The sequence below is a fragment of the Desmodus rotundus genome, chromosome 3, assembly GCF_022682495.2.
Source record: "Desmodus rotundus isolate HL8 chromosome 3, HLdesRot8A.1, whole genome shotgun sequence".
NCBI classification, from domain to species: domain Eukaryota; kingdom Metazoa; phylum Chordata; class Mammalia; order Chiroptera; family Phyllostomidae; genus Desmodus; species Desmodus rotundus.
Genome location: NC_071389.1, coordinates 96,609,684 through 96,637,041, shown reverse-complemented (window position 1 = coordinate 96,637,041; position 27,358 = coordinate 96,609,684). Strand labels below are relative to the sequence as shown.

At 42.3% G+C, this 27,358-nt stretch overlaps 1 protein-coding gene across 5 annotated transcripts in view; it reads left to right on the top strand.

Moving 5' to 3' along the window:
* SH3RF3 (SH3 domain containing ring finger 3) overlaps positions 1 to 27,358 on the top strand; it is a 399,165-nt gene that overhangs the window by 224,964 nt on the left and 146,843 nt on the right. For 4 of the 5 annotated variants that reach the window (XM_024552410.3, XM_053920587.1, XM_053920591.1 and 1 more), the window contains one exon: positions 5,939 to 6,034. The exons of the other annotated variant lie outside the window; for it this stretch is intronic. In XM_024552410.3, coding sequence (XP_024408178.2) covers positions 5,939 to 6,034 — 96 coding nt within the window. The remainder of the gene's footprint in view (positions 1 to 5,938; positions 6,035 to 27,358) is intronic. 5 annotated transcript variants of the gene reach the window in all.

Genomic DNA, 27,358 nt, shown 5'->3' with positions numbered 1-27,358 from the left:
CTGTCGTCTGTGAACAGTTTTATTTCTTCCTTTCCAATTTGCATCTCCTTTATTTCCTTTTTGGTCTCATTGCTTGAGATAGAACTTTCAGTATGTTAAAAGGCTGTGGTTAGCGTGGACATACTTGCCTTATTCCTGATCTTAGTGGGAAGCTGTGTGTTTCTGACCATTAAGCATGGTGTTAGCTGTAGGACTCATGGTAAATTTTCTTTACCCTATTGAGGAAGTTTTACTCTATTCCTAGTTTACTGAGAATTTTTTAAAAATCATAAGTGGGTGTTTGATTTTTGTCAAATGCTTTTTCTGCATTTATTGATGGACAGTGTGATTTTTTTTTCTTTAGCCTATTGATGTGATGGATCACATTAATTGATTTTTGAAAATTGAACCAGCATTTTATACCTGGGAAATTTCCACTGGGTCATGCTATATAATTCTTTTTATATTTTTTGGATTGATTTTATTTATATATAAGCATACAAAAGTATGCTTTAGGCACAAAAGTATGCTTATATAGATTTATAATATATATGCTATATATATGGTATTTACATATACAAACATAATCCAATACATTGTTGCTGTTACTAGAATCTAGTATCTGTTAGATCAATTAAGATGAAGAAAAATGAGTCCTGGCTGGGTAGCTCAGTTGGTTGGAGCATTGTCCCACACACCAAAAGGTAGTAAATTCAATCCCTTGTTGGGGCACATATGGGAGGCAACTGATTGATGTTTCTGTCTCACATCACTGTTTCTCTCACTCTCTCTTTCCTTTCCTCTCTGTCTAAAGCCAATAAAAACATATGCTTGGGTGAGGATTAAGATTAAGAAAAGTGAAAGGTTTTATTTTACCTTCATTTATTCCTTCTCTAGTACTTTTCCCTTTTTTGTGTAAGTTTGAGTTTTTGACCTATAATTTTCCTTCTCTCTAAAGAACTTTTAACATTTCTTACAAGACAGATATACTAGCAACAAATTCTCTCAATTTTTGTTTGAGAAAGTCTTTATTTCACCTTCACTATTGAAGGGTACAGGCTTCTAGGTTGATGGGGGTTTTTTACTCTCAACACTTTAAATATTTTATTCCACTCTATTCTTGCTTGCATGGTTTCTGAGAAGTTGGGCATAATTTTTATCTTTGCTCTTATAGAGGTATGGCATTTTTTTTTCTCTCTGGCTTCGTTCAATGATTTTTTTCTTCAGCTTTGATTTTCTTTAGTTTGAAAATAATATGCCTGGGTATAGGTTTTTTGGCATTTATCTTACTTGTTATTTTCTAAACTTCCTGAATCTATAGCTTGATATCTGACGTTAATTTGGGGAAATTCCCACTCATAAAGATTTGACACTGCTTGTGGTCAAATCTTTTTCTTTTCTGTTCTTTTCTTTTTCTCCCCTCCTCCCTCCCTCCCTCCCTTCCTTCCTTCTGTTCTTTCTTCCTTCTTCTTCTGATATTTCCATTATGTATAGTTTTGTAGTTGTCTCACAGTCCTTGAATATTCTGTTTTGTGGGGTTTTTTTCTCTCCAGTCTTTTTTCTCTTTGCTTTATAGTTTTGGTGGTCTCTAGTGATATATTTAAGTTCAGAGATTCTTTCCTTAGCTGTGTTCAACCTACTAATAAGTCTATCAAAGGCAAAATTTCTCTTAACAGAGTTTTTTTTAATCTCTAGCATTACTTTTGGTTCTTTATTAAAATTTCCATCTTTACTTACATTGCCCCTCTCTTCTTCTATACTGTCTACTTAATCCATTGGAGCATTTAGCACATTAGTCTAGTTGTTTTAAATTCCCATCTGATAATTCCAACATCACTGCCATATCTGAGTCTGGTTCTGATGTTTGCTCTGTCTCTTCAAACTGTGTTTTTTTGCCTTTAATATATATAGTAATCATTTTAGCTAGAGATGATATACCAGGTAAAGGGAACTGCTGTAAATAGGACTTTAGTAATGTTGTAGTCTGGGGAGAGTAGAAGTGTTTTATAATCCTGTGATCCTATTATTAGGTCACAGTCTCCTTTGAAGGAGACTATACATATAGATTATTAACTCCACAGGTATGTCTCCATTTTCCCCATCCTTCTTAGGTCAGAAAGAATGGTTAGAGTGGGCTGGGTATGGTATTGGTCGACAGTACCATAATTTATTTAACCAATCCTCTTTTGCTGTGCAGTTGTCTCAGCAACATGCTAGGTTTTCTAGGTTTTCTCTAGTTGAATAGACACTGTAATGAACATCCTCAGAGTTAAATCTCTTTGCGTATATGCAGGCATTGATGACTGATAGGAATTGCCTAACTGCTTAGCATAAATTTATATATCACCCCCAAATGATAAAATGCCTGTTTCCTGCATGCTAGCCAACATCGTGAGTTGGCTTTATATTATATTTGCTAATTTGGTAGGCAAAAAGAACGAAAGAAAAAGGAATCTTCTTTAAAATTGTAAATTATTATTACTAGTCAAGTGTAGCTTTTTAAAAGTCTGTTTATTGGCAATTAGCTGTACTTTTTTGTGTCAGTTGCCTGATTTTTGCCCTTGGCCTATTTTTCTTTTAAAGTATTTGTGTTTTTCTTCTACCGTGTCTTTAAGTTTTTAATATAGTAAAAATATTAAGTCTTTGACTCATATATCCTGCAAGTATTTTACTAGTTTATTTGCCTTTTATTTTGTTTTTGCTGTCATTTAACATAGAGAATTTCATTTTTCTGTAGGCGAATCTTTGTTATCGTACTTCAAAAGACCTTTCCCAGCTCAAGATTAAACATCTATTCATAGTTTCTTTTTGGGCATTCAAGTATTTTTTAACATTTAAATCTTTAGTCTTTATAGATTTTGGGGAGGAATATAGAGTGAATTAGAGAACTAACATTATTTTTTTAATGATTAGCCAATTTTAATCACATTTTTATAACTGATTATTCCTGGTAAATGGGAAAATCAGTGATTTTTATGTATTTTAAAATTAGCAATTTTTCTGTATTTCTTATTCTAATTTTTAGTTGATACTCTGTTTTTCTAAGTAGAAAATTATACACTTATATTTCTAATATTCATAGTTCTGGTTTTATTTTCTTTTATTTCTTTGGTTCTATTTTGTAGATCAGACTTAAATAATAATGTAGATATTATGGTATTTTCTCTTTTAACCAAAATTAATCTGGTATTTGTTCTTTGTTATTTTTAATTTTACAAAATAGAATGTCCTTTTTCTGTTATTTTGCTATTGCAAAAATTTAGACTTGTAGGAAGCCTTCAGTTACGTGTCTCTTTGTATGTTCAGTGAAGCTCTAGGGATCTCTTGTTGGCAGAATCTGAGTTCTGTTTGGGAACTTATGAGGTGAGGAAGGCATGGGAGTTAGAGGCATTCTCTCTACATCTCTCCTCAAGTCAGTCAGCCACTTTGGCCCTAACAGTTATTAGACAAGCCCCCACACTCTAAATGGCTGAGCATTTGCTACAAGGAAACCCTTGTAAATATCATTCTGTAGCCCAAGAACTGTTTACCCTATAATATGTGAAATGATATGATTTCCTTATAATGTCTATTGCATTTTTCTTTCCTGTATCAACTGAAAAAAGAACTATTCTGAAGTCACAAATCATTTTGTCATTTTGTATTTTTTAAAGCTGGTGATTGGGGGTGAGGACAGGAAAAACAATGGCTTGCCCCTGAACCCTACTCTGATTTAGTAGTAGGCAAGAAGTTTGAAAGGGACCTTGGAGGAACCTCTGAGTATAACACTCACCCTTGTTTTCTTCTCTGTGTGTTCTCTGAAAGGCATATCCAGCTCCCATTAGCTTAGTCCTGCCTTGCCTCAGATGAACAGCCCAAAACTGTGTGGTCCCTCCCTTTACAATGAAGCAGCTTCTGTGATAATTTCATGAAGTCTGCTGGCCTAAAATGTTCCTCTGATCTTGACTGAGGCCTTCAAGTCCCATATTATTGCTTCTCATTTAAGTATCAAAGTTTCATTTAACAGGCAGATGGTAGATTCAGACCCAGTAGGGGTTACCCCATTAGGCTGCTCTTGGCCATCCACTCCTTAACATATTAGAGTCCAGATGCACAAGTTGGTCCTCCAGCAGATTCTTGAGGGAAAAACTACAGGGAGGTCTTGATGTGGCATGGTGTGGGGGGGTGTGGATATTTAGGCAGACAGCCTTTGGTGGGTTCCACTATACACCCTGGGTACTAAAGCAAGGATGGTTATTGGAGAGGGAACAGAAACATAGGCACCAAGTTTTGCCCATAGTGTCTCTATCTGGTTAACATGTGCTGCAGCGTGAGTTGTCTCTCTCTTCCCCAGTGTTTCTCTTTGTTTCCTCCTTTTGTTTTCCATCACTTCTTTGTCTTTTCTCTCTCCCACCCCCCTTTCCACACTCCTCTGCCATTTGTCCCTGTAGCTTTGGGCACCTGGGAAGGCATTTTGGACATTTCCTTCCTCACCAACTGCCTATCTCCCAACCTCCCGTGAAAGCTCTTCTTTCTTGCTTGCTTCATGCCTCTTTCTTTCTCTTTCTATCTGTTTTCACTTTGTGCATATACTTGATATTGTCAGGCATGTCAAAGAATTTAAGAGGGTTATTCAAAGCTTTATGTACCCACCATTCCAAATAAATGGAGTTGGTTGAATTGGGACATTTTTTGTTCTTTGATCTGACCAGAAACTTAATGGGTTTTACACTGAATTTATATTTTTTCAAAACATGTTTATTTTATTAAATAACAGGAACATGAATTTTAAAATATAAACTACAGTAGTTTCTCTTTATTTGTGGGGCATATACCTTTCAAGACCTCCAGTGGATGCTTGAAACCACAATAATATGGAACCCGATATATACCATGTTTTATCCTATACATGCAGAGACTTTCTTTGTCATATCTGAATTCGCAGCATCACTATTCTTGTGCTTTGGGGCTACTATTAAGTAAAATAAGGAGAACTAGAGCACAAACACTGTGATTCTATGACAGTTGATCTGATAATCTAGACAAGTAATTGTCAACAGATGTGGCACAAGAATCTTTAAAACATGTACTACCTGTTTAGTCAGTGTCACTGACCTCTTTTTCCTTATATTTTCAAATAAAAAAGTGAAAACAGCCAATACAATCATCTGGTATTAATGCCCTGTCTTGAACCATGAATATATAGTTTTATCTTATTGGTCACATCACATAATAAGGTTTAATCTGATTTGTTAATTCTTGTTACCAGAAGTACTTATATACAAATATAGGCACCTGATTTTTTGAAAAGTCACTTTAGAGCAAAAAGGGTAGATAATTATTATTTTTGTTGTGTATGAATCAAAATTATACCTATCTTTGTCAGATTGGCAAAAAATATAATGTATTTTTTGGTGCACCTAAGAATGTTAGTGATTAGTGTATATGTGCCATGAGATGACTAAGCTTGAAAATCACTGATCTAGATGATTATTAAATGACTAATGGGCAGGAAGTGTATACAGCATGATGAAGCTGGACAGAGGGTTGATTCACATCCTGAGTGGGATAATGTGAGATTTCATTATACTACTCAGAATGGCATGCAATTGAAATCTTATGGATTGCTTATTTCTGGAATTTTCTGTTTTGTATTTCTGGACTGCAGTTGATCAGGTAACTGAAACTGGAAAGCAAAACCAAGGATAAGGAGGGGCTACTGTATATTTTAAATTGTTGTGCTTTTCTGTTTAAGCATCTTTGTAGCTATAATAAATACATAAGAGAGAGAGATACCCTGAGTGAAAATGTAAGGGTTGACAGTTCACATGTCACATCTCTAAATGGATAATCAACCATTCTTTGAATCATTGCTTAGACTCTTTTCTTGGCTTCAGCAGCACTTATAGGTCTCTTGTTTTCTTTTTTGTTGTGTATATGTCCCTGTGGTGGTACACATCATGGTCTCTGGCAACTCCAGGGTGAAGTCTTGTCTGTGATCAGAAGAGTGGATGACAACTGGGCAGAGGGAATGCTGGGAGACAAGGTCGGAATTTTTCCCCTCCTGTATGTGGAGGTAAGGCTACACTGTCTAAGGCTTGCCTCCTTTTTTGCTTGTGTTGTTTATTTCACCAGACCAGATGTGACCTGACCTTGGAGCCCCCATTCTAAGAGAGAAAGAGGCCATTCCACAGTAATCGAAAATGAAGTAGGGTTTGTAGTCAGTACTTCAGGGCTATGAGAACTGCCTTGGTCAGGTTTGAGTGATCTGTCCCAGGCCTAGCTGCAAATCATCTCACTGTGTGGGCAGCAAAGGAGGACTTCTTGTGGGCTTTGCCTAGTTTTGATGGGAAACCTGTGCTGGTACCCATTTTCTGAGACTCTCCACAGTACGGTTGCTTTGTCTCCCCAGCCCCAGAGGAGCAGAGCTCATACAGAGATGAAAGAAACACTGCCAGACTATTGGCAGTGTCTTCCTAGGACTCTGCATTATTGGGCAAGTTCATCCATCTTCCAGTCCCTAAAGTAAAGAGTATTTAGGCTAATTTGAGGCCCATTCATTTCCTGTCTCTTTTCTTTAACTGTGAAGCACTAGGTTTCTAGTGAGTAAGTTATGATCCATTGCTGAATAGGGTGTGTTGGAATGCTTGACTTCTCAACCCCTGTTCACCATTGTGTGTGCAGGAGTGTCTGCTGTGTGTGTGTGCATGCACCATTTGTCAGTGCATGTGCATATGTATGTTCATGAGCAGACCCCATGTGCCACCCTGTGACCACTGAAGTCACCCCTGATAAGAGGCAGAGCTGGGACTTGAATACAGGTTATTTGCCCTACACTTAGCCCTTCAGTCCCCTACCCCCACTAAGAAACCACAGTTCACTCAGCTTAGAAGGTGACATGGCCAGCTTTCCATACCTACTAAGGGCATGTGAGTACCAGTAGGTGTTTGTTAAACACATCTGGTGATTCTGGTTGCTTATGGGATAAAGTCCCATTGCTTTAGCATGGCATTCAAGGCACTGCAGTTTGACCCCAATCTATTTTTCCATTCACATCTCTTGTTATTTCTTTCCCCTTCTCTAAATTTTCTGGTCCTCACATTATTTTGAATAAGCTGCCCAAACAATCTGAGACTCTTCCCACAACAATAAAAATAAGTACACACACACACCCATTCTTCTGTAGTACACCTGTAAGATTCACAATTTCCCTAACACCATATGAACTTCTATTTGTGCATTTGCTTCAGTTCCCAGAAGGGTGTTCTTTTCCATACTGCTGCTTAAGATAAAAGAATTTGATGCATGAATACAGGGTAGTTGAAAAGTTAAAAAAAAAAAAAAAGTGCTCTCAGACATTTCAGTTAGTGGAACTTTTTTCCCAGGCAGACTCTTACAGGAGTACTCAAAGATATATACAGGAATATTCATAGAAATGTCACTATGATGGCCCCAAACTATTGTTCAAATAATTCAAATGTCCACCAACAGTGGGATGGCTAAATAGAGCATGTCCACACAACAGACTACTATCCAGCACTGAAAATGAGCAAAAGATTACTATACTTGAAAGCATGGGTGACTCTCACAGACAAATTTATGAAAGAAGCTACACACAAAAGCATATGCTGAATGATTTTTTTTTTGTAAAGGAAGTTCAAAATCAGGAAGAACTAGTCCAGGGTCATGATGAGTTTTTAAGCAGTGGTGACTTTTGGGAAAAATTAACTGGAAGAGATAAGAGGGAGGCTTGTAGGTGTGGAGATGTTTAATACCTTGGTCTTGTGAGTAGCTACACAGATGGAGCAACTATAAAATCATGCACAGTTAATGTTTGTGTACTCTTATTTAGACTACAATTTAAGAATCATGGAGAAAGCCCATAGAGAACCCCAAGGTAGTGGTGCCCATGCACTGCCAAAGGCCAAGTAAGGCTCATCAACTACCCCCTTCCCTCAGGGGTTCAGGCATGGTCAAGGAGTCAGAACACTTGTGCTCAGGGCTGGGAATCCAAACAGCTGGGCTTTCTGATGGCTGTCTCTGGTTCTGCAGGCATATATAAAGGCCAAGCTAGCGAGTTGGCAATCTGTGCCTTCCCAGTGTCTGACTTCCTAGCCATTTGGGATGTTCCTTTCAAATACTCCTCCTTCCAGGATATAAGAGAGGCTCCTTCATCTTTCTGTTCCTGTAGCCCTTCCTGCCCCACATCTCCACTCACAGGCCTGTCTGTCTCTGAGCACAGCCTTCTCAGGCCCTACGTGTTTCCTCAGAGATGATGCACCATGGCCCTTGAAGCTCTGGGGCAAGGGCCTTCTCCCAGGAGTGATGGCAGGCACACCTGGAACAGCCTCAGGCAAGGGCCTGGCTCCTCCTTGTGCCATCCCTTCTTGGGCTGGGCTGTGGCCCGTGTAGTGCCCTGTCCCACACCAGCACCCTCAGTGCCCCAGCTGCAGCCATAGCGCTGCCTGAGATGCTCTGAAATAGACTCTTGGTTCCTCAGCAACCTCTAAAGAAGCCCCCTTGTTTTTACCCCCTTAGTAAAGGGGGGTAAATACCCCCTTGGGTATTTCCTGAGACTACTTCTCTGTTTACATATCAATTCCATTTTAAAGCACTTATAGAGTAAAAGCCCCATGTGACTCTTGCCTCATAGGTAGCCTTGGGATGGATCTGGGTGGGTCAGAAAGATAATAATTTAGCCGAGACCATCTTCTGTGAGGCTGAATGAGCCTCAGAAGATGAGCGATCAGAATGTCTGGAGCTTGGTTCCTTCACAGAGCTTGAACCTGAGCCAGACTGGCATGCCAGGAGGGAGCCTTGGCTTTTGTTTTGGGCTGATGCTTAGGCAGATGGCACAGTTTGGAATGCTGTTTCTCTCCGAAGGTGAGCCTGGCACTCATGAGGTCATATGGCTGGATTTATGCTCCTCATAGGACTGAATTACAAAGAATGCTCCTCTAGCCCTTCCAGCTGTGGTTTGAAGCATGGTACAGGCTGCAGACAGGCTTGTGGGCAGGCATCCACTGGGGTCCTACAGTGCACTGAGGGGCTTCCCTCACCTGGTTTCCCACTGATGCAGTTCAGGCCACAATGCTTGACCCAAGTCATCTTTAAGAAGTAAATGAGAATGTTTGCTCTGCAGACTCTGTGGTTCTCTTCCTGCTGGTCTGTTTCTTCACCCTGGCTTGCCTGGCAGGTACGTGGGACATGGTATAACCCAGCCTGGAGCTGGCCTGGCCTTATGCTGCTGTTGACCCCATTTCCTGTGAGAGCAGACCATGTCTCCAAAAATGCCTGTGCTTCCCGGTGGACTATGGGAATAACCTCAACCACCCTTTCCACAGCCACGGGGGGCCCAGCTGCCAACTGCATCTGCCACCATGACCTGCCCCTGCTGGTCCCTGGCACTAAGTGTGCACCTTGCTCCCTTGCCCAAACTCTCCCTCACCACACTCTGGGACTTTCATTCCCAAGGCCTTTGACCTTCTTCACCTCACTGCCTTTCAGCTCCACTTCCTGACCTCCTGGCTCCCACTCCTGCAGGCTTGAACCTCCTTGTTCTTTTCTCCCCGTTGATTATGTGAGCAGTCATTGTCTACTGGTCATCTCCACATGGGGACTGATGGCTTGATTTACAGATGCCTGCCTGTTTGACGCCCTCACCTGTAGCCTGGGCTAACCTTGCATTGGTGTCCACTCAGGACAGGGAGAGAACCAGTAGCTCATCCTCATAGAACAAACCCAAACCCAAGACAGGGCCTGCCCTCTATGTCTCTAGTCCTGGAGGGGGCAAACTAATTGTCATCATTTTGGTTCTTCAAAATGCACTGTTCTAATGGAAGTGAGAATGATTGGATCTGAGGGAATTCCTCAGGTCTAGGGAGTAGGAGACCCTCGTCCTCATGCGGGAAGGCAGTAGTTCTACCTTCAGAGGTCAGTGTGCTATGGGACATGTGGAAGCACTGTGATTCCTGAGCCCAGCATGGCTTGACTGGGTCTGGCTTTGATGGCCCCACTCGGTAACATGAGGGCCTGACCCGAGGTCCTGCCAAACCAGCTTCGTTCTCCTTTTCCACGGGTCTTGAAGATGGCATTCTTGGAGTCTGCCCTTAGTATAGCCCTCCAGCTGTTCCCTGAGAGCAGGGCCTATTTCTCATGAGCAAAGGTCAACCCCAATGGCAGGACCATGAGTGGGCCCTGGAGCAACTCAGGGCATCCTGGGCTTCAGAGGTTCAACCAACAGGGCTCAACACTGTACACTAGATGTGTGACCCATGGCATGTTCTTTAAAATTCCTGAGCCTCAGTTTTCTCTATTGAGCGAGGGCAACATGGACCTCACAGGGTAACTGTGAGGCTTACAGACAATAATGGAGGGCACAGATTAGGCCTGCATTAAATTGTTTGTTGAATGGATAACTGCTCAGTGATCTATTCGTGTGTTTATTGGGAATCTTTGTGTCATTTCTGAGCATTGAGCATACTTGGCCTTGCATGGCTGGTATTTTCTCACAGTGCTCCTCTTCGCTTCCCAGAGGAGATGAGAATTCTCTGAGGGCCGGTGTGCCCCTATTTCTATGCAGGCATGACAGCACTGCAGTGGTTTCCTGAGTGAGCAGCATTTGCGGTTGGGTAATGTCCACAAGACAAGCAACATGCATGAAAGAAGAGGCACCTCACCTGAATGCTGTCCTCGAGGAGTGTTGGTGGGAGTAGCCTCAGTCTGGAGAGATCTAGAGAGAGAACACAGCAGTGCTCTGCCTGTTCTACTCTGAGTCTCAGTGGAGGACTTTCATGGAGGCTTATGAGATGCATTGTCAAATTTGCCTGTGATGCTTTTCTGAGGGAAAAAAAACCTCCATGGGGCCAGAATTAAGATCTCAAATACTGCAATAGGCTGAAAACACACTTGAAGAGAATGATGAAATGCAATAAATATAAATGTCAAGTTCTACCTTCACATATAGAAAATCAGTTGTTCAAGCAGGGTAATAGATTAACCTAGATTACCAGCAGTTAACTGAAAAAGTCCTCCAGAGTTACTCAGTAATATGATGTTACTTATTCTATACTGAGTAGGGTATTTAAAAATTAGCTACTGTGTGGTTGGAGTACTGTGCGATTGTGAATGGTTAGCTAGGTGACATAGTCCCATAGGGTACAATGTGCATACTTCATGTATAGTCCCATGTGTATACTCCAGTGTATATACATACCTCCCCTAATCAGCCCACATCACCTTCTCTCTGGCAGCAAACAGGGGAGGGTCTGAGGAGGTAGGAATCCCTTTCTAACTCCCCCTGACCATCCATGGTGAAGAGGTGAAGATGGACCTGAGTCTGGTATGAGGACAGGCAGGGACAGAAGGGTGTTGAGCTCCTGTTCCTGCAGCCAGCACACACTACCCATGCTGCTGTTCTGTTCAGAGGTGAGTCTCTCAACATCCCAGGAGCCTCTGCTGCCTTCACATCTGGCTTGGAAGAAGAGATCCACAGCAGTTCCTTGGCAGAAGGCCTCACTCCATCTCACCAACTAGTGTCCAATTAGAGTTGGAACTGTTTATTACCCATGTTTTCATTCACTGTCTACTCTAGTTTGTTTAGCTTCTTGGGGGTGTTATGGGGAGAGAACATCCTCCCCAGTTGGATGATAGGGAATGCAAAGCACTATGCCCTGGGGCACTGGTGTTTGGCACCAGCCCCAGCCCGGGCTCTTCCCCTGGTGTGGGCAGCAGACCGAAAAGGGAAAGGCAGTTCTCTTGACTCCCAAAGGAGGCATGGCTTGGTGCCCTGGGTGCCTCAGGGCTCTTTTAGAAATAAAATGTTTCAGGGAAGACTTACCTTGCAAATGACAAGTAACATGAAAGATCTTGCTTAGCCCAGCACGTGTTTGTGTGTGTGTATCTGCACACCCAGATGAGCAGAGGGTTAGCCTGAGATGGGAGAGGCTGAAGCAGGTGCTGAACCGTGGGTCATAGCAGCCTCTGCTGCACTCAGAAATGAGATGCAGAAATAGGGGCACAGACGAGCTGGTGTAGCTTTTGGTGACAAAGCCACCACTGCCTCAGTGGGTTTCCTAAGATCACCCAGGATCTGGAGAGAGAAGAGCTGGATGATCTTCTCTTGCTTTCCGTGACCATGGCTGTGTGCACACAAAGTGCCACAGGTTGTCACAGACATGAGTCCCTCAACCTCTGTCCCCCAGTTGCTAGATGTAGAGCTTCAATAGTTTCTTGTCTTCCTCTCTGTGGCTGGTCAGCCTTGTTGCTTTGGGGATCAAAGGAAATCAGACAGAATTTCATTGGTGGCAGAAGCACACTTCCTTGAACCTGGCCCATAGGAATTGGAGTGGGATGAGCTCTGAGGGGATGTTGGCCTTGGGTGTTGTTGCAGGGCTGTGCTCAGGTCTTGGGTGGAGATGAGAAAACATTCTCTGGGGACTTCCTATCCTGTAATGACCTCAGTTGAGAGGAATCCCGAGACCTGGCAGAAGTTTGCAAAAGTACATGCAGCAACCACTCTTCTCAGTGCCCATTCTCACATCTTGAAGATGTGTGCCCTGTGTGGGCTGTGGCAGGCAGAGCTGTGGCTGGGCAGAGTCTGCTGGTCATTTTCCCCTCACCCCGGCTATGGAGTGCCATGGTGGAGTACTATGGGTGGGGCCGAGGGGCTCACAGGAAGTTCCCTAAGACCACATCCAGACCTGTAGCTCCTATGGCTGATGCTCCAGCCCTCCCTGCTCTGAGATGCAGGCTCAGGTCTGGGATAGATGAATGAGGGAATAAGACTGCCTGGTCTTCAGCCCCTCAGCTCTTGTGTCCACTCTGGCATTGCCTTGTCCCTCCCAGTCTCTTCTCAGTGCCTCCATACTCACCACACTGATGGCACCACTCAGGTTCCCAAACTAAAACATGGGTTCTCTTCAGTCTGCTTTTCTCCCTCACTTCATAAATCTTCTTTGCCATCAGTTCTCATCAGTTCAATCTCTGAAATCCTCCTCAAATTAACAAATATATATAATATAATTTAATAAACAATGCACAGCCACTACATGTCAGGTTCTAATCTCACCAGTTACACCAGTAAACAAACAAAAAACCCTTTTTTTGTGTGTGGAACTCACTTTCCAGTGTGGGGGACAGACAACAAATCAGTTACATAGGTCAATTATATAAACATGTCAGAAAGTGAAAACTGCAATGGCTGTGGGTGCTGGTGTGCTATCAAGTCTCTAGCCCTTGTCTGCTGAGTAGGAGTAGTGATCAGTGAGGGCAGTTCAGAGGAAAGAAGATGCCAGCCCTGTGGGCCATGAAGGCAGAAAGCCCAGATCCAAACAGGTGTGAGGAAGCTGGAAGGTAAGGCCTGTGGTGGGGAGTGGTCCTTCTGAGCAGCCTGGTGTGTTGCTGAGTCAGGAGTTTTGTCTTGTCTCTCTGACAGTCCATATCAGATCTGAGACAGCTGACGTTTATCACTCCACACTTAGCTCGATGCGTCTTGAGTGGCTTCTGCAGAAGGAAAGCCTGTTTCCCAAACCTGAGCCAAACCATGGCCATGTGGTGGGTCTGTCCTCTGGTCCTGACTCCCCAGGGCAGCTCTGCCCTGTCCTCTTTCTTCCCCTCCTACTGCTCTGCATGCCAGTGGTCTGAATTCTATATGGCCTTCCACCGTGTGCCTGGTCCTCACCTACCTGAGGGAGAGAACACTGAGGGACCTCTGTCCCGGAGACACTACAGGCCTGGAACACCTGCAGGCACGATCTCAGGGGAGCTGAATTCTGGACAGTGAGAGAGGTGGGGGAGGAAGGGTGGGCTCCAGTGTGGGGCAACCTCATCCCAGGACCAGTGGGAGCCCAGAGGATTCTGACTGTGAAGAACAGATGCCAGCCCTTCTCTGTTGGTGTTAGTACATGTTCGCCTCAGTTGTGGTGTTAAATGAATCCTATGTGGTTTGAGGGAAAACTGTTGATAGGATGCTGCTTATGAAAAAAATGAATTAATATTTATAGCAAATGATGGAGGAAAAGCTAAAATCTTGATTTAGTCAAATAAATGTAATGTCCAAAAACAGTAGGTAGTTATTAATGACAGTTATTTCCCATTTGAAAGTCCTTATCTTCAGCACAATTATTATAATTACATTGTTAGACAATTTTGTTCAGAGCCTTATTTGACTGTGATGGTGAACTCAGTTTGCCTTGCTCATGTAACATGGTCGTCTTCCTGTTGTTTCATGTTTTTATAAAGAGAGAATACTATATTGAGCCAGTGTCACTAAATATGGTATTTAAGCATTTGGTAATAACCTACAGGCACAATTGGAAGCTTTCTTACTGGAAACAGAATCCCTCTGGAGTTCTTACTTGTACATACTCTATTCTGTTTTAAAGCTGTCAACAGCCCTTCTAGACGCTAGATTTGCCATTCCCGATGCAAAGAAGAAATCGCTTGTTATTTCTTCAATTTTGTCTTGGTTTTCCCCTCCTTGCCTGGAGCAGATAGTATGTTTTCAGGAAGGGAGGTGAGGGCTGTGGCTTCTGAGGAATGCCCAAGCCCTTTCTCCCCCTCAGTGCCCTCCACAGACCCTTCATTCTAATTGGGATCCTGTGGGCATTTTTGCAGGTGTGTTTCTTGTTAAGCGGAGCCTATTCTTAGTCACCAGTCCTGGTCTCTGCTTCTCCCTCCTTCCAAGGACTCCCTCAGCCCCTCAAAGAGAAACTCAACATGTCAGGAATCAACGTGTGTGGTGGAAGAGGAAAAGGGGAGTTCTAACTTTCTGCTCCTAATTGGCCTTCCCCTCCCTCCCATCTGGAAATACTGAACTAGGGGGTTGAAAGGCCTGTTACTCTCAATCTTGACTCTGGAACCTGAGGCTCCATGGGCTTTGATGGGTTGTATGATGCTTTTGTATTGAATTTCTCCCTGTACAAAATGTGGATTAGCACCACATCAGAAGGTTGTATCAGGAAGATCTATGGGGTGATAGGCACAGGCCCATGTAGGTTGTCCAGCATCACACAAACAGAAAGCAATGGTTTTGCAGCCACTGCATCTGAATAAAGGTGCTTCTGGGGGGGGACAGAGGCCTGTGGGGGCAAGAAGCCAAGGGTTCTTGACAGCTGTTGAGGGTCACAGCCAGTCATTCCCTGCACTCTCACCAGCCCAATTAGTGGGAGCAGTGGCTGCTAGCCATAGGGGCTCTCTTGGATATAGAACATCTAGTTACTTTTTCTTTCATTTCTTTTATCAGTTTTTATTGCCTTCTAACGTCTATAAAGTGTTGGCAGAAATCCACCCACTGCTATCATGGGATGCATTGTGTGTCCCCAGCTAGCATCTCTCCATGGGCTACCATCAGGCCTGTTGGAGCATGAGGGGTGTGCAGACAGATGGTGTCTGGAAAGGGTGACATGGAAACAGATAGTCACTGGGAAACCATGGAAACCCTCAAGTGTCAGGTTAGTGACCTGATCGGGCTTTAATAACATTTTACCCTGGTGCAATTCTAAAACCAGTGACACCCAGCCCTGTCTCCACATATTACTGCAGAGCAATGAGGTGGTGCCTATAGCTGCAGCCACTCCCACAGCTCTCCCAGCCTGGGGCCTTCCTGGTGGCTGGGTCTGCACTGTGGGGGCCAGTTGGCAGGCCTGATGCTGACATCAGAGAAGGGCACATTATCTCTGTGGAGCTCATTTTACCAAATCTCACCCATTTTTCCCCACAGAGGGATTTTTTTTTGGAGTACACTGCTGAAATTTCTGCTCTGGTGGAGAGGATTGACCCGCAGCCTCAATGAAGGGAACTGGTGAGTGGGAGGGACTGGGCCTTGCTAGGTAGATAGACTAGGCAGGAGAAGGCTACTCTCTGTATTAGTTTATCCTGGGATAAACTAATTTACTTAGAAAACAGTTTAATGCTTTTGAGGCTTGCTTTAAGTATGTTCCATTAATGAGACCTAAGTCCGTGCACTTCTGAGTCTACAATCTTCTCTATTCCATATCCTATGACTTACCTGGTTTTCACTGTGGAAGGTGGGAACACAAAGTCCTCCTAGCTCTGTCTGAGCCTCAGGAGTTGCTCTGCCTTCTCTTTTTGCATGTTGCCCTCATCTGTACTTAGCTGAATGCTTGAGGGGGACCCTCTGCATAATTTCCCTTGGCAGGACTCTAGCCACGTGACTTAAAACTCCATCTTCTCACCTCAGGGAGAGGCCCAGGGACCCAGGGACAACCACTGGCTGACTTCTTTTCGCAGTTACTGTTCTGAGCCATCTGATGTCTCATGTCTGAAACCATGTTTCCTAGATCTTTTCTCAGCATTTCAGGCAAGAGGGTAAACATGACCCTTGTGACTTCATCTTGGCTAAGTGGGTGTTAATCTGTGATGGTTTAGGGATTTTGAAATAAGGGTGACAAATCATTACAGTGTACCTTAAATTAGTACAGTGTTATATGTCAATTATATCAGTAAAACTGAGGAAAAAGAAATAGGGTTGAGAAAATCGGAATCAAAGGGGTATTTTTGACAGAACAGAAGCTATAGGTCAGCTGTGGCTCTCCTGTGCTATGTCCCCAACTTCAGTGCCAAGAGCGAACAGTCAGGACTTTTATTGGATATGTACAGAACTGGAGAGAGCCTTTGAAGTGATTGTTCACTGTGGACAGTGCTTATGCCGTGATCCTGTGGTCTAGCTTTCATGGTGCCTTGATTCACCTTCTTTCTTGAGTTACCACATTCTTATCTTATCCTTTTATTTCTGCCTTTCCTATTGGAGCCCATAGGTATGTTTGGTTACGTTGCTGTTGTGTCCCGCCATTTCTTCTAATTGGCTGTGGCTCCTGATCCCTCACCCAGATACTAACTCTAAGGACATCTTAATTCTGCAACATCAGAAGTGATGTGAAAAAGGCTCGGGAAGGAAATAGGAAAAAACACTGCTCAGGAGTGCCTGCCATGGCATGTTGGAGGGACATGAAGTTTTGTTTATGATCATTGTGCATGATCATTGGCTTTCTTCCCTGACAAAAATAGATAGGTGCATAGGTGGCACCAGCTCACTCCTTTCACTTTTTGAACTATTTGTGAAGTTAGCATCTTGTAATATAATATGCATATACTATACTATAATATATAATATCTATTGTCTTACACTCCATCATTGCTGGGTGCTTTGTCGCTGTTATTGTTTGTCTCCCTAACTATGTAAGTAAGCCCCTTTCAAGCCAGAACTGTAACACATAATTCTTTTCCCTTTTCAGTTCTGGCATAGTGCTTGACACAGTAGGCAATTAGTGCATTTGTGAAATTTTACTGGGTGGTGGGCCAATATTTCCCACAACTAAATGAAGTACAAGGAATACCCATGGACCATTTCTGCAGAGGCCTCAGCTGGGTCACTTTGAGCATGTACTTCTTGGAGGCACACAGTAGATCTTGGTGAGTCCTTGTGAAGTCATTGGTACTGGCCCAGCAGGCTCACCAGGAGCACCAATCAGGACATCCTGGAGCCTTGCCTGCAGCCTAAGGGGTGCAGCTGCTGGCAGGCCAGAGAAAGTGAGTGCCACTATACAGGAATGAATCCCCATCTTTGAGAGGCAAGTAGGAACTGAAAGTGTCTCAACCTGGGGCAGCTGAGAGTGCAGGTGACATTAGGAAGGAACAACATCTGCTGCCCTGTCCAAGCTTTCTCCTATGGCTTAGCCTCAAGTTCATCCAACAGTGTTGGAATACTAGCATGCCAACTGTGGATTTGCCTGACTGTTGGCTCAGGCTCCAGCTATTTTCTTTACCCTCTCCTCTCACTCATAGGGGCAGAAATCATCCCGTATACCCCATAGGTAAAGGATGGGATTATATTTTACTTACCTTGGGCTCCCTCATCTGGACCCTGCCTGACTCAGAGTGTTTCTGTCATTCTTACGTATCATCCACTCATTCTCCTCCTGATACAGGGGCTGGATTCCGCAGGCCTGTCTCCCACAGGCTGCCCTGAGCTGTCCACTCTCACCAGCCTGCCCCCGACCATGGCAACCATGTGGTGGGGCCTAAACTCACCTTCCCTCTCTAGTTTCTGCATTCTTGTCTTATCTTTTTATCTTTACCTTTTCTATCAGTAGTTTATCTAGGCTGGTGACTCAGACACCTCAGTGAGCATCAGCATCACCTGGAAAGCTCTAGGCTCCAACCCCTGATGGACAAGGTCTGAGTAGGCCCATGTCTGAGAAAGAAGATGGGGAAGAAACTAGTTTTGTCAGATTCTGGGAGTACTGGCAAAGATGGAGGCATAGATAGAATTGCTTCACTTTCTCACACAACCAAAAGAAGGATAACAACAAATCTAAAAACAATAAAAAAACAGAAGTGCCAGAAAATCAAACTGCATGAAACTCCAACATTTGCCCAGACCAATAGGAGGGGCAGAGCCAGGTGGAGAGGATTCAGGGAAAGGCTGCAGACCACGTGGGCCAAACTGGGCTGTCTGAACAAGAAACTAAAGACTCAAAGCTACGTGTAAACTACTGTGGGGATTGCAAGGCGGGAGAAACTCCCAGTCTCACATGACAGAGTTCATTGGAAAGAGGGGCTAGAGCAGAGTAAGCAAGACACATTGTTTATCCTCTGACCCCTGCCCCACGAACAGCACGACAATACAGCAATAATGGTTGTCACGCCCTGGCCAGTACGTAAGGCGCTGCATCCTTACAGCATAACAGGTGCACTGAGACAAAGATATATGGCCCAAAAGAAAGAACAGGTCAAAACTCCAGAAAAAGAGCTAAGTAACGAGGAGAGAGCCATGCAAAGTTCAAAACACTTTGAATCAGGATACTCACAGAACTGACTGAGCTCAGTTGCAAAATGAAGGAATAAATGAAGGCTACCCAAAGTGAAATAAAGGAAAATGTACAGAGAACCAACAGTGAAGGGAAAGAAACTGGGACTCAAGTCAATGATATGAAACAAAAGGAAGAAATAAACATTGAACTGTAACAGAATGAAGATACAAGAATTCAAGAAAATGAGGAGAGGCTTAGGAAACTCTAGGACAACTTAAAACATCCTAACATTCGAATCATAGAGGTGCCAGAAGGAGAAGAGCAAGACCAAGAAGTTGAAAATTTATTTGAAGAAATAATGAAGGAAAAATTCCCCAATCTGGTGAAGGAAATAGACTTCCAGAATGCTCACGAAGCCCAAAGAGTCCCAAAGAAATTGGACCCAAAGAGGAACACACCAAAGCACATCATCATTAAGTTACCCAAGATAAAGAGAGAATCTTTCTTTAAAATTTTATTGTTGTTCAAGTACAGTGTTCTGCCTTTTCCCCCCACCCCAGCCCAACCCCCAGCCCTCCCCACCTCCTTCCTATTTCTACCCCCCCCATTATTGTCCATGTGTCCTTTATAATTGTTCCTACAAACCCTTTACCCTTTTCCCCTAAATTCCCTCCCCTCTGTTCACTGTCAGCCTGTTCTCAATTTCAGTGTCTTTGGTTATATTTTGCTTGTTTGTTTGTTTTGCTGATTAGGTTCCTGTTAAAGGTGATATCCTGTGGTATTTGTCTTTCACTGCCTGGCTTATTTTGCTTAGCATAATGCTCTCCAGTTCCATCCATGCCCTTGCAAAGGGTATAAGCTCCTTCCTTCTCTCTGCTCATAGAATTCCATTGTGTAAATGTACCATAGTTTTTTGATCCATTCATTTACTGATGGGCACCTAGGTTGCTTCCAGCATTTGGCTATTGTAAATTGTGCTGCTATGAACATTGGAGTACATAGGTTCTTTTGCATTGGTGTTTCAGGGTTCTTAGAGTATAATCCTAGCAGTGGAATTGCTGGGTCAAAAGGCAGATCCATTTTCAGTTTTCTGAGGAAATTCCATACTGTTTTCCGTAGTGGTTGCACCAGTCTGCAATCCCACCAACAGTACACTAGGGTTCCCTTTTCTCCGCATCCTCTCCAACACTTGTTTGTTGATTTGTTAATGATGGCCATTCTGATGGGTGTGAGGTGGTATCTCGTTGTGGTTTTAATTTGAATCTCTCTGATGGCTAGTGATGCTGAGCATCTTTTCATATGTCTCTGGGCCCTCTGTATGTCTTCTTTGGAGAAGTGTCTGTTCAAGTCCTTTGCCCATTTTTTAATTGGGTTGTTTGTCTTCCTGGAGTGGAGTCGTGTGAGTTCTTTATATATTTTGTAGATCAGGCCCTTGTCTGAGGTATCATTAGCAAATATGTTTTCCCATATGTTTGGTTCTCTTTTTATTTTAACATTGTTTTCTTTAGCCATGCAGAAGCTTTTTATTTTAATGAGATCCCATTTGTTTATTCTTTCCTTTATGTCCCTTGCCCTAGGGGACATATCAGTGAAAATACGGCTGCATGAAATATCTGAGATTTTCCTGCCAATGCTTTCCTCTAGGACTTTTATGGTGTTACAACTTATATTTAAGTCTTTTATCCACCTTGAATTTATTTTAGTGCACAGTGTAAGTTGGTGATCAAGTTTCATATATTATCCTTGTAGCTGTCTAGCTGTCCCAACACCATTTGTTGAAGAGACTATTTTTACTCCATTTTATACTGCTGCCCCCTTTGTCGAAAATTAATTGTCCATAGAGACTTGGGTTTATTTTTGGGCTCTCTGTTCTGTTCCATTGGTCTATCTGTCTTGTTTTATGCCAGTACCAGGCTGTTTTGATTACAGTGGCCTTGTAATACAGTTTGTTATCAGGTATTGTGATCCCTCCTACTTTGTTCTTCTTTCTCAAAATTGCAGCAGCTATTCAGGTGTCATTTATGATTCCATATAAATTTTTGAAATATTTGTTCTATATCTGTGAAATATGCCATTGGTAGTTTAATAGGTATTGCATTGAGTATATAAATTGCTTTGGGTAGTATGGCCATTTTGATGATGTTAATTCTTCTGATCCATGAACACAATATATGTTTCCATTTGTTTGTGTCTTCCTTGATTTCTTTTTCAGTGTTGTGTAGTTTTCTGAGTACAGGTCTTTTACCTCCTTGGTTAGGTTTATTCCTAGGTATTTTATTTTTCTTTTTGCTATATCAAATGGGATTTTTTCCTGATTTCTGCTTCTGATGTTTCATTGTTGGTATACAAAAATGCCTTCGATTTCTGAATATTGACTTTGTATCCTGCTGTTTTGCCAAATTCACTTATTAGGTCAGGCAGTCTTTTGCCAGTGTCTATAGGATTTTCTGTGTACACTACCATGTCATCTGCAAACAGTGACAGTTTTGTTTCCTCCTTTCCAACTTGGATGCCTTTTATTTCCTTTTCTTGTCTGATTGCTGTGGCTAAAACTTCCAATACTATGTTGAATAGAATTGGTAAAAGTGGACATCCTTGTCTTGTTCCTGATCTTAGTGGGAAAGCCCTAAGTTTTTGTCCATTGAGTATGATGTTGGCTGTAGATCTCTCATATATGCCCTTTATTCTGTTGAGGAATGCTCCCTCTATTCCCGCTTTGCTGAGTGTTTTTATCATAAATGGGTGTTGTACCTTATCAAATGCTTTTTCCGCATCTATTGATATGATCATGTGGTTTTTGTCTTTGCTGTTGTTTATTTGATGTATTACGTTTATTGATTTGCGAATATTGTACCATCCTTGCATCTCTGGGATGAATCCCACTTGGTCATGGTGTGTGATCTTTTTAATGTATTGCTGGATGCGGTTTGCCAATATTTTGTTGAGGATTTTAGCGTCTATGTTCATCGTCAATATTGGCCTGAAGTTTTCTTTCTTTGTTGTGTCTTTATCTGGTTTTGGGATTAGGATGATGCTGGCTCATAAAAATAGTTTGGGAATCTTCCATCATTTTGGATTTTTTGGAGTAGTCTGTGAAGGAAAGGGGTTAGCTCTTCCTTAAATGCTTTGTAGAATTCTCCTGTGAAACCATCTGATCCAGGGCTTTTGTGTGCTGGAAGTTTTTTGATTAGTGTTTCAATTTTGTCTGCTCTTATTGGTCTGTTCAGGTTTTCTGCTTCTTCTTCATTGAGTTTCGGAAGATTATGTTTTTCTAGAAATGTGTCCATTTCACCTAGGTTTTCAAATTTCTTGGCATACAGTTCTTTGTAGATATTTCTTACAATCCTTTGTATTTCTGTTGTATCAGTTGTAGTCTCTCCTCTTTCATTTCTGACTGTGTTTATTTGGATCCTCAAGAGAGAATCTTAAAAGCAGCAAAAGGAAAGGAAAGAGTTACCTACAATGGAGTGTCCATAAGACTATCAGCTGATTTCTCAAAAGAAGCCTTACAGGCAAGAAGGGACTGGAAAGAAGTATTTGAAATGAAAGACAAGGACCTGCATCCAATATTACTCTATCCAGCAAAGTTATCATTTAGAATGGAAGGGCAGATAAAGTGCTTCCCAGATATGGTCAAGTTAAAGGGGCTTATCATTACCAAGTCCTTATTATATGAAATATTAAAGGGACTTATCTAAGAAAAAGAAGATGACCAAAAATATGAACAGTAAAATGACAACAAACTCAAGCCTATCAACAACTGAACCTAAACAAAACAAAACAAAACTAAGCAAACAACTACAACAGGAACATAATTAGAGAAATGGAGATCACATGGAGGGTTTTCAGTGGAGAGGGCGAGAGGGAGAATGGGGAGGGCAAAGGTACAGGGAATAAGAAACATAATTGGTAGGCATAAAATAGATGGGGAGAGGTTAAGAATGGTACAGGAAATAGAGAAGTCAAAGAACTTATATGTATAACCCATGGACAGATACTAGTGGGGTGGGGAATGCTGGAAGGTTGGATGGCGCAGGGTAGAGGGGGGATAAAGGGTAAAAATTGGGAAAATTGTAACAGCATAATCAGTAAAACATACTTAAGAAAAAAGAAACTTATTTTGCCAGATTCCACTTGGTCCTGAGGGCACACCTTGGCCATCCACCTGAGCAGAGACCTGCTTATGGGGCCACCTTAGGCAGACCTTGCTGGTGGCAACTGTTTTCAGATGTGAAGGTGAAAGCATATTTAGCCATGGAGAGATTTGCTCTGGTTGTTTATAAGGTGACAGCACAGTATTTTTTTGCTGAGTATCAGGGTCTGTGTTTGGTGTAAAAGGAACAGTGTGTCAGATAATATAGCTGGAACCAATCCCATCTGGAGTCTGTAGGGGCTGTGAGAACTCTGGGCATCTTCCCTCCAGACTGAGCATTTGTAGAGTTCTTGAGTTGCTGCATTCTCACCTCCTCATTAGTTCTAAACCTTGCCAATAAATTATTACCAATTAATCCTCTGAAACAGTTGGAAAATTGCCTCACCTGCTATTATGCTTTCCTCTCTTACCTTGTATCAACACTTTGCTTGGGAAGGAGGGATTTTAAATTGTTGGTGGCCCAATTCAGGTGAAATGCTCAAACCATGCATGTGCATATTGGGAGACTTACTGTTGCTACATCAATCCAGTCAATTATTGCAAAATGAAAAAAAATGTAGCTAATTCTGGTTTCATCTTGTTTCTTTACTGTGTCAGAGAAACTCAAAGCTCTTCTCCACTGCTTTTACTTCTTTCAAATCCTCCAAGGGGGGGCAATTAAGAATTATAGTTTGAATCTTTGGAGGACTCTGTTGGAAGCAAAGACAAAGCCTTGGTTTGTCAAGCACACTTTTCCAAATTTCTCTGCTGTCAGTGGCTTTTCTGCCTCACTTCCCTGCTCAAACTCCCCTTAACACACTGTAAAGCTGTGCTGGGTTCTCTGAGAAGCTGTGTGAGTGTCTGGAGGCTAACAAGTTGCTACAAACACTTGTACTCAGGGCTAGTCCTTTGTAGATGATATGTGTCTCTAAGGAGAGCAACTGTAGCCACATTCAGTCATCCCGACTTCAGCTGTAAAGTAGAAGTTCATCTGCAACAGAAGGGGTTGTCAGCAGCTCAGTGACTTAATTGTTCTTTCTGCTTTAGATTTCTGTTGATGCGTCTTAGCCCTTGACTGAAGGAGCAAATTTCCACCACCATGGTGTTCTTCAGACTTATCTCTCAGGCTTCCCTCCCTCCCTCCCTCCCTCCCTTCCTTCCTTCCTTCCTTCCTTCCTTCCTTCCTTCCTTCCTTCCTTCCTTCCTTCCTTCCAGTATTCATTATATGCCACATCCTGGGGGTGCATTCATGAAAACAACAGAAGAGAATCATCTTGAAACCTCATTCTTCTGGAAGGAGACACACAATAGAGAAAGGAGTAAATTCTACATGGTACTTTATTCTTTTTCTAAATTTTTTTTTTATTGTTCGGTTTTTCTGCCTCCCCCCCACACCCCTCCCCTACATAGTACTGTATTCTATATGCAGAAAAATAAAGCTGGAAAGGGAGAACTATAATTTTTAAAAATTGTTGTTCAATTTTACAGTTGTCTCCACTTTCCCCCTACTACCCCCCACTCCATGCATCCCCACCTTCCACCTTTGATCCCACACCCCTTGTCCTTGTCCATGTGTCCCCTACACATTTTCCTTGATGACCCTTCCCCTATTTTCCCCCATTTACCTCTCCCCATCCTCTCTAGTTACTGTCAGTTTGTTTCTTATTTCAATGTCTCTGGTTATATTTTGTTTGCTTGTTTGTTTTGTTGATTAGGTTCCACTTGTAGGTAAGATTATATAGTATTTGTCCTTCACCACCTGGCTTACATCACTTAGTATAATGCTCTCCAGATCCATACATGCTGTTGCGAAGGGTAGGAGCTCCTTCTTTCTTTCTGCTGCGTAATATTCCATTGTATAAATGTACCATAGTTTTTTGATCCATTCATTTACTGATGGGCACTTAGGTTGCTTCTAGCACTTGGCTATTGTAAATTGTGCTGCTCTGAACATTGGGGTGCATACGTTCTTTTAAACTGGTGTTTCAGGATTCTTAGGATATAATCCCAGCATCGGAAATGTTGTGTCAAAAGGCAGTTCCATGTTTAGTTTTCTGAGAAGTTCCATACTGTTTTCCACAGTGACTGCACCACTCTACATTCCTACCAATGGTGTACTAGGGTTCCCTTTTATCCACAACCTCTCCAGCACTTGTTGTTTGTTGATTTGTTTATGATGGCCATTCTGACCAGTGTAAAGTGGTATCTCATTGTGGTTTTAATTTACATCTCTCTGATGGCTAGTGATGGTGAGCATCTTTTCATATATCTCTGGGCCCTCTGTATGTCCTCCTTGGAGAAGTGTCTGTTCAGGTCCTTTGCCCATTTTTTTAATTAGGTTGTTTGTCTTCCTGGAGTGTAGTCCTGTGACTTCTTTATATATTCTATAGATCAAACCCTTGTCCGAGGTATCATTGGAAAATATATTTTCCCATATGTTTGTTTCCCGTTTCATTAGCTGATGTTTTCTTTAGCGGTGCAAAAGCTTTTTATTTTCATGAAGACCCATTTGTTTATTCTTTCCTTTTTACCCCTTGCTCTAGGAACATATCAGTGAAAATGTTGCTGAGTGGAATATCTGAGATTTTCCTATGTTCTCCTCTAGGACTTTTCTGGTGTCATGACTTATGTTTGTCTCTCACCCACCTTGAGTTTATTTTTGTGTATGGGGTAAGTTGGTGGTAGAGTTTCATTTTTTCGCATGTAGCTGTGCAGATCTCCCAGTGCAACTTGTTGAAGAGGCTATTTTGATTCCATTTTATGTTTCTGCCCCCTTTGTCAAGTATTAATTGACCATAGAGACTTGGGTTTATTTTTGGGCTCTCTATTCTGATTCATTCATCTATGTGTCTGTTGTTATGCCAGTACCAGGCTGTTTTGATTACTGTGGCCTTGAAATACAATTTGATATCAGGTATCGTGATCCCTCCTACTTTTTTCTTCTTTTTCACAATTGTTTCAGCTCTTTGGGGTCATTTATGGCTCCATATAAATTTGTGAAGTGTTTGTTCTATATCTGTGAAATATGTTGTTGGTATTTTAATAGGGGTTGCATTGAATCTATAAATTGTTTTGGGTAGAATGGACATTCTGATGATTTTAATTCTTCCAATCTATGAGCATGGTACATGCTTCCATTTGTTTGTGTCTTTTTTAATTTCTTTCTTCAGTGTTGTATAGTTTTCTGAGTACAGGTCTTTTACCTCCTTGGTTAGGTTTATTCCTAGGTACTTTATTTTTTTTCTGCTATATCAAATGGGATTTTTTTCCTGATTTCTGTTTCTGATGTTTCATTGTTGGCATACAACAGTGCCTTCAATTTCAAATATGATCTTAGTATCCTGATGTTTTGCCAAATTCACTTATTAAGTCTAGTAGTTTTTTGGTGGTGTCTATAGGATTTCTATGTACACTATCATGTCATCTGCTAACAATGTCAGTTATACTTCCTCCTTTCCAATTTGGATGCCTATTATTTCTTTTTCTTGTCTGATTGTTGTGGCTAGGACTTCCAGTACTATGTTGAACAGAAGTGAAAGGAGACATCCTTGTCTTGTTCCTGATCTTAGTGGGAAAACTTTTAGTTTTTGCCTGTTAAGTATGATGTTGTGGCTATAGATTTCTCATATATGACACTGGATGCAAAGATGATTTAGCAGGCTGAGTGGTGAATCTGAGTTGGGCTCATCTAAGACCCTTCCTGCTTAGTGCACACAAGCTTTGTCCTTGTGTCCACTGACCCCTCCCTGACCATGTCCCTGTCATTTCTAAGCCCACCCCTGCTTTTACCTTGGGGTAGCAGGGGCTTAGAAGGTTGATAGTATAAAATTGTAAAAGAATGTTCTAGAATAGAAGTTTCCAAGGTGTCATGTTCAGAAACCCACAGGGACTTGGGCCCCTCAGGATGCAAGGAGAAGGTCTCAGGACAGCCCCAGCGCAAGCTAGTTATTTGTCAACCCTCTCCCAGCCAGCCCTCCACCCCATCTCTCTGTAGTTCATTCCCACTCTGCTACCAGAGCCTTCTCTACAGAGATAATGGACTGCCTCATTTCTACCTAAAGACCCAGAGGGATACATTGCTCTTAGCATAAATCCAGACTCCTCACCACAGCCCACCTGGCTCCCTTGGCATAAAGCAAGGGCCTGCTGCAAGCACAGAACCGTCAGGCTCCAGTCCAGCTCTGTTACTTTGTAGGCTTTCTCCTCCCTATACTTTGTTGCAAATTGAATTTTACTGCTAGTGTGTTATTTTTGAGGCTATTGTATGAATAAGGAAAAAGAACTTCACCTTTTAAAAATTCTATTTGTAATCATATTCTGTTTCATTTGGAGTGAAGGAAAACAGTCATTTAGAGATGAGTATCCATGAACCAAGTAGGGCATGGGGACCTGGTCTGGAATCATCCAGCTTTCAGAAGAGGGGTGGCCAGTGTCATCCTAGGGCCACAGCCTGAGGTCTGAACTTCAGTGGGAGAGGCAGGGAGTGGCCAGCCCA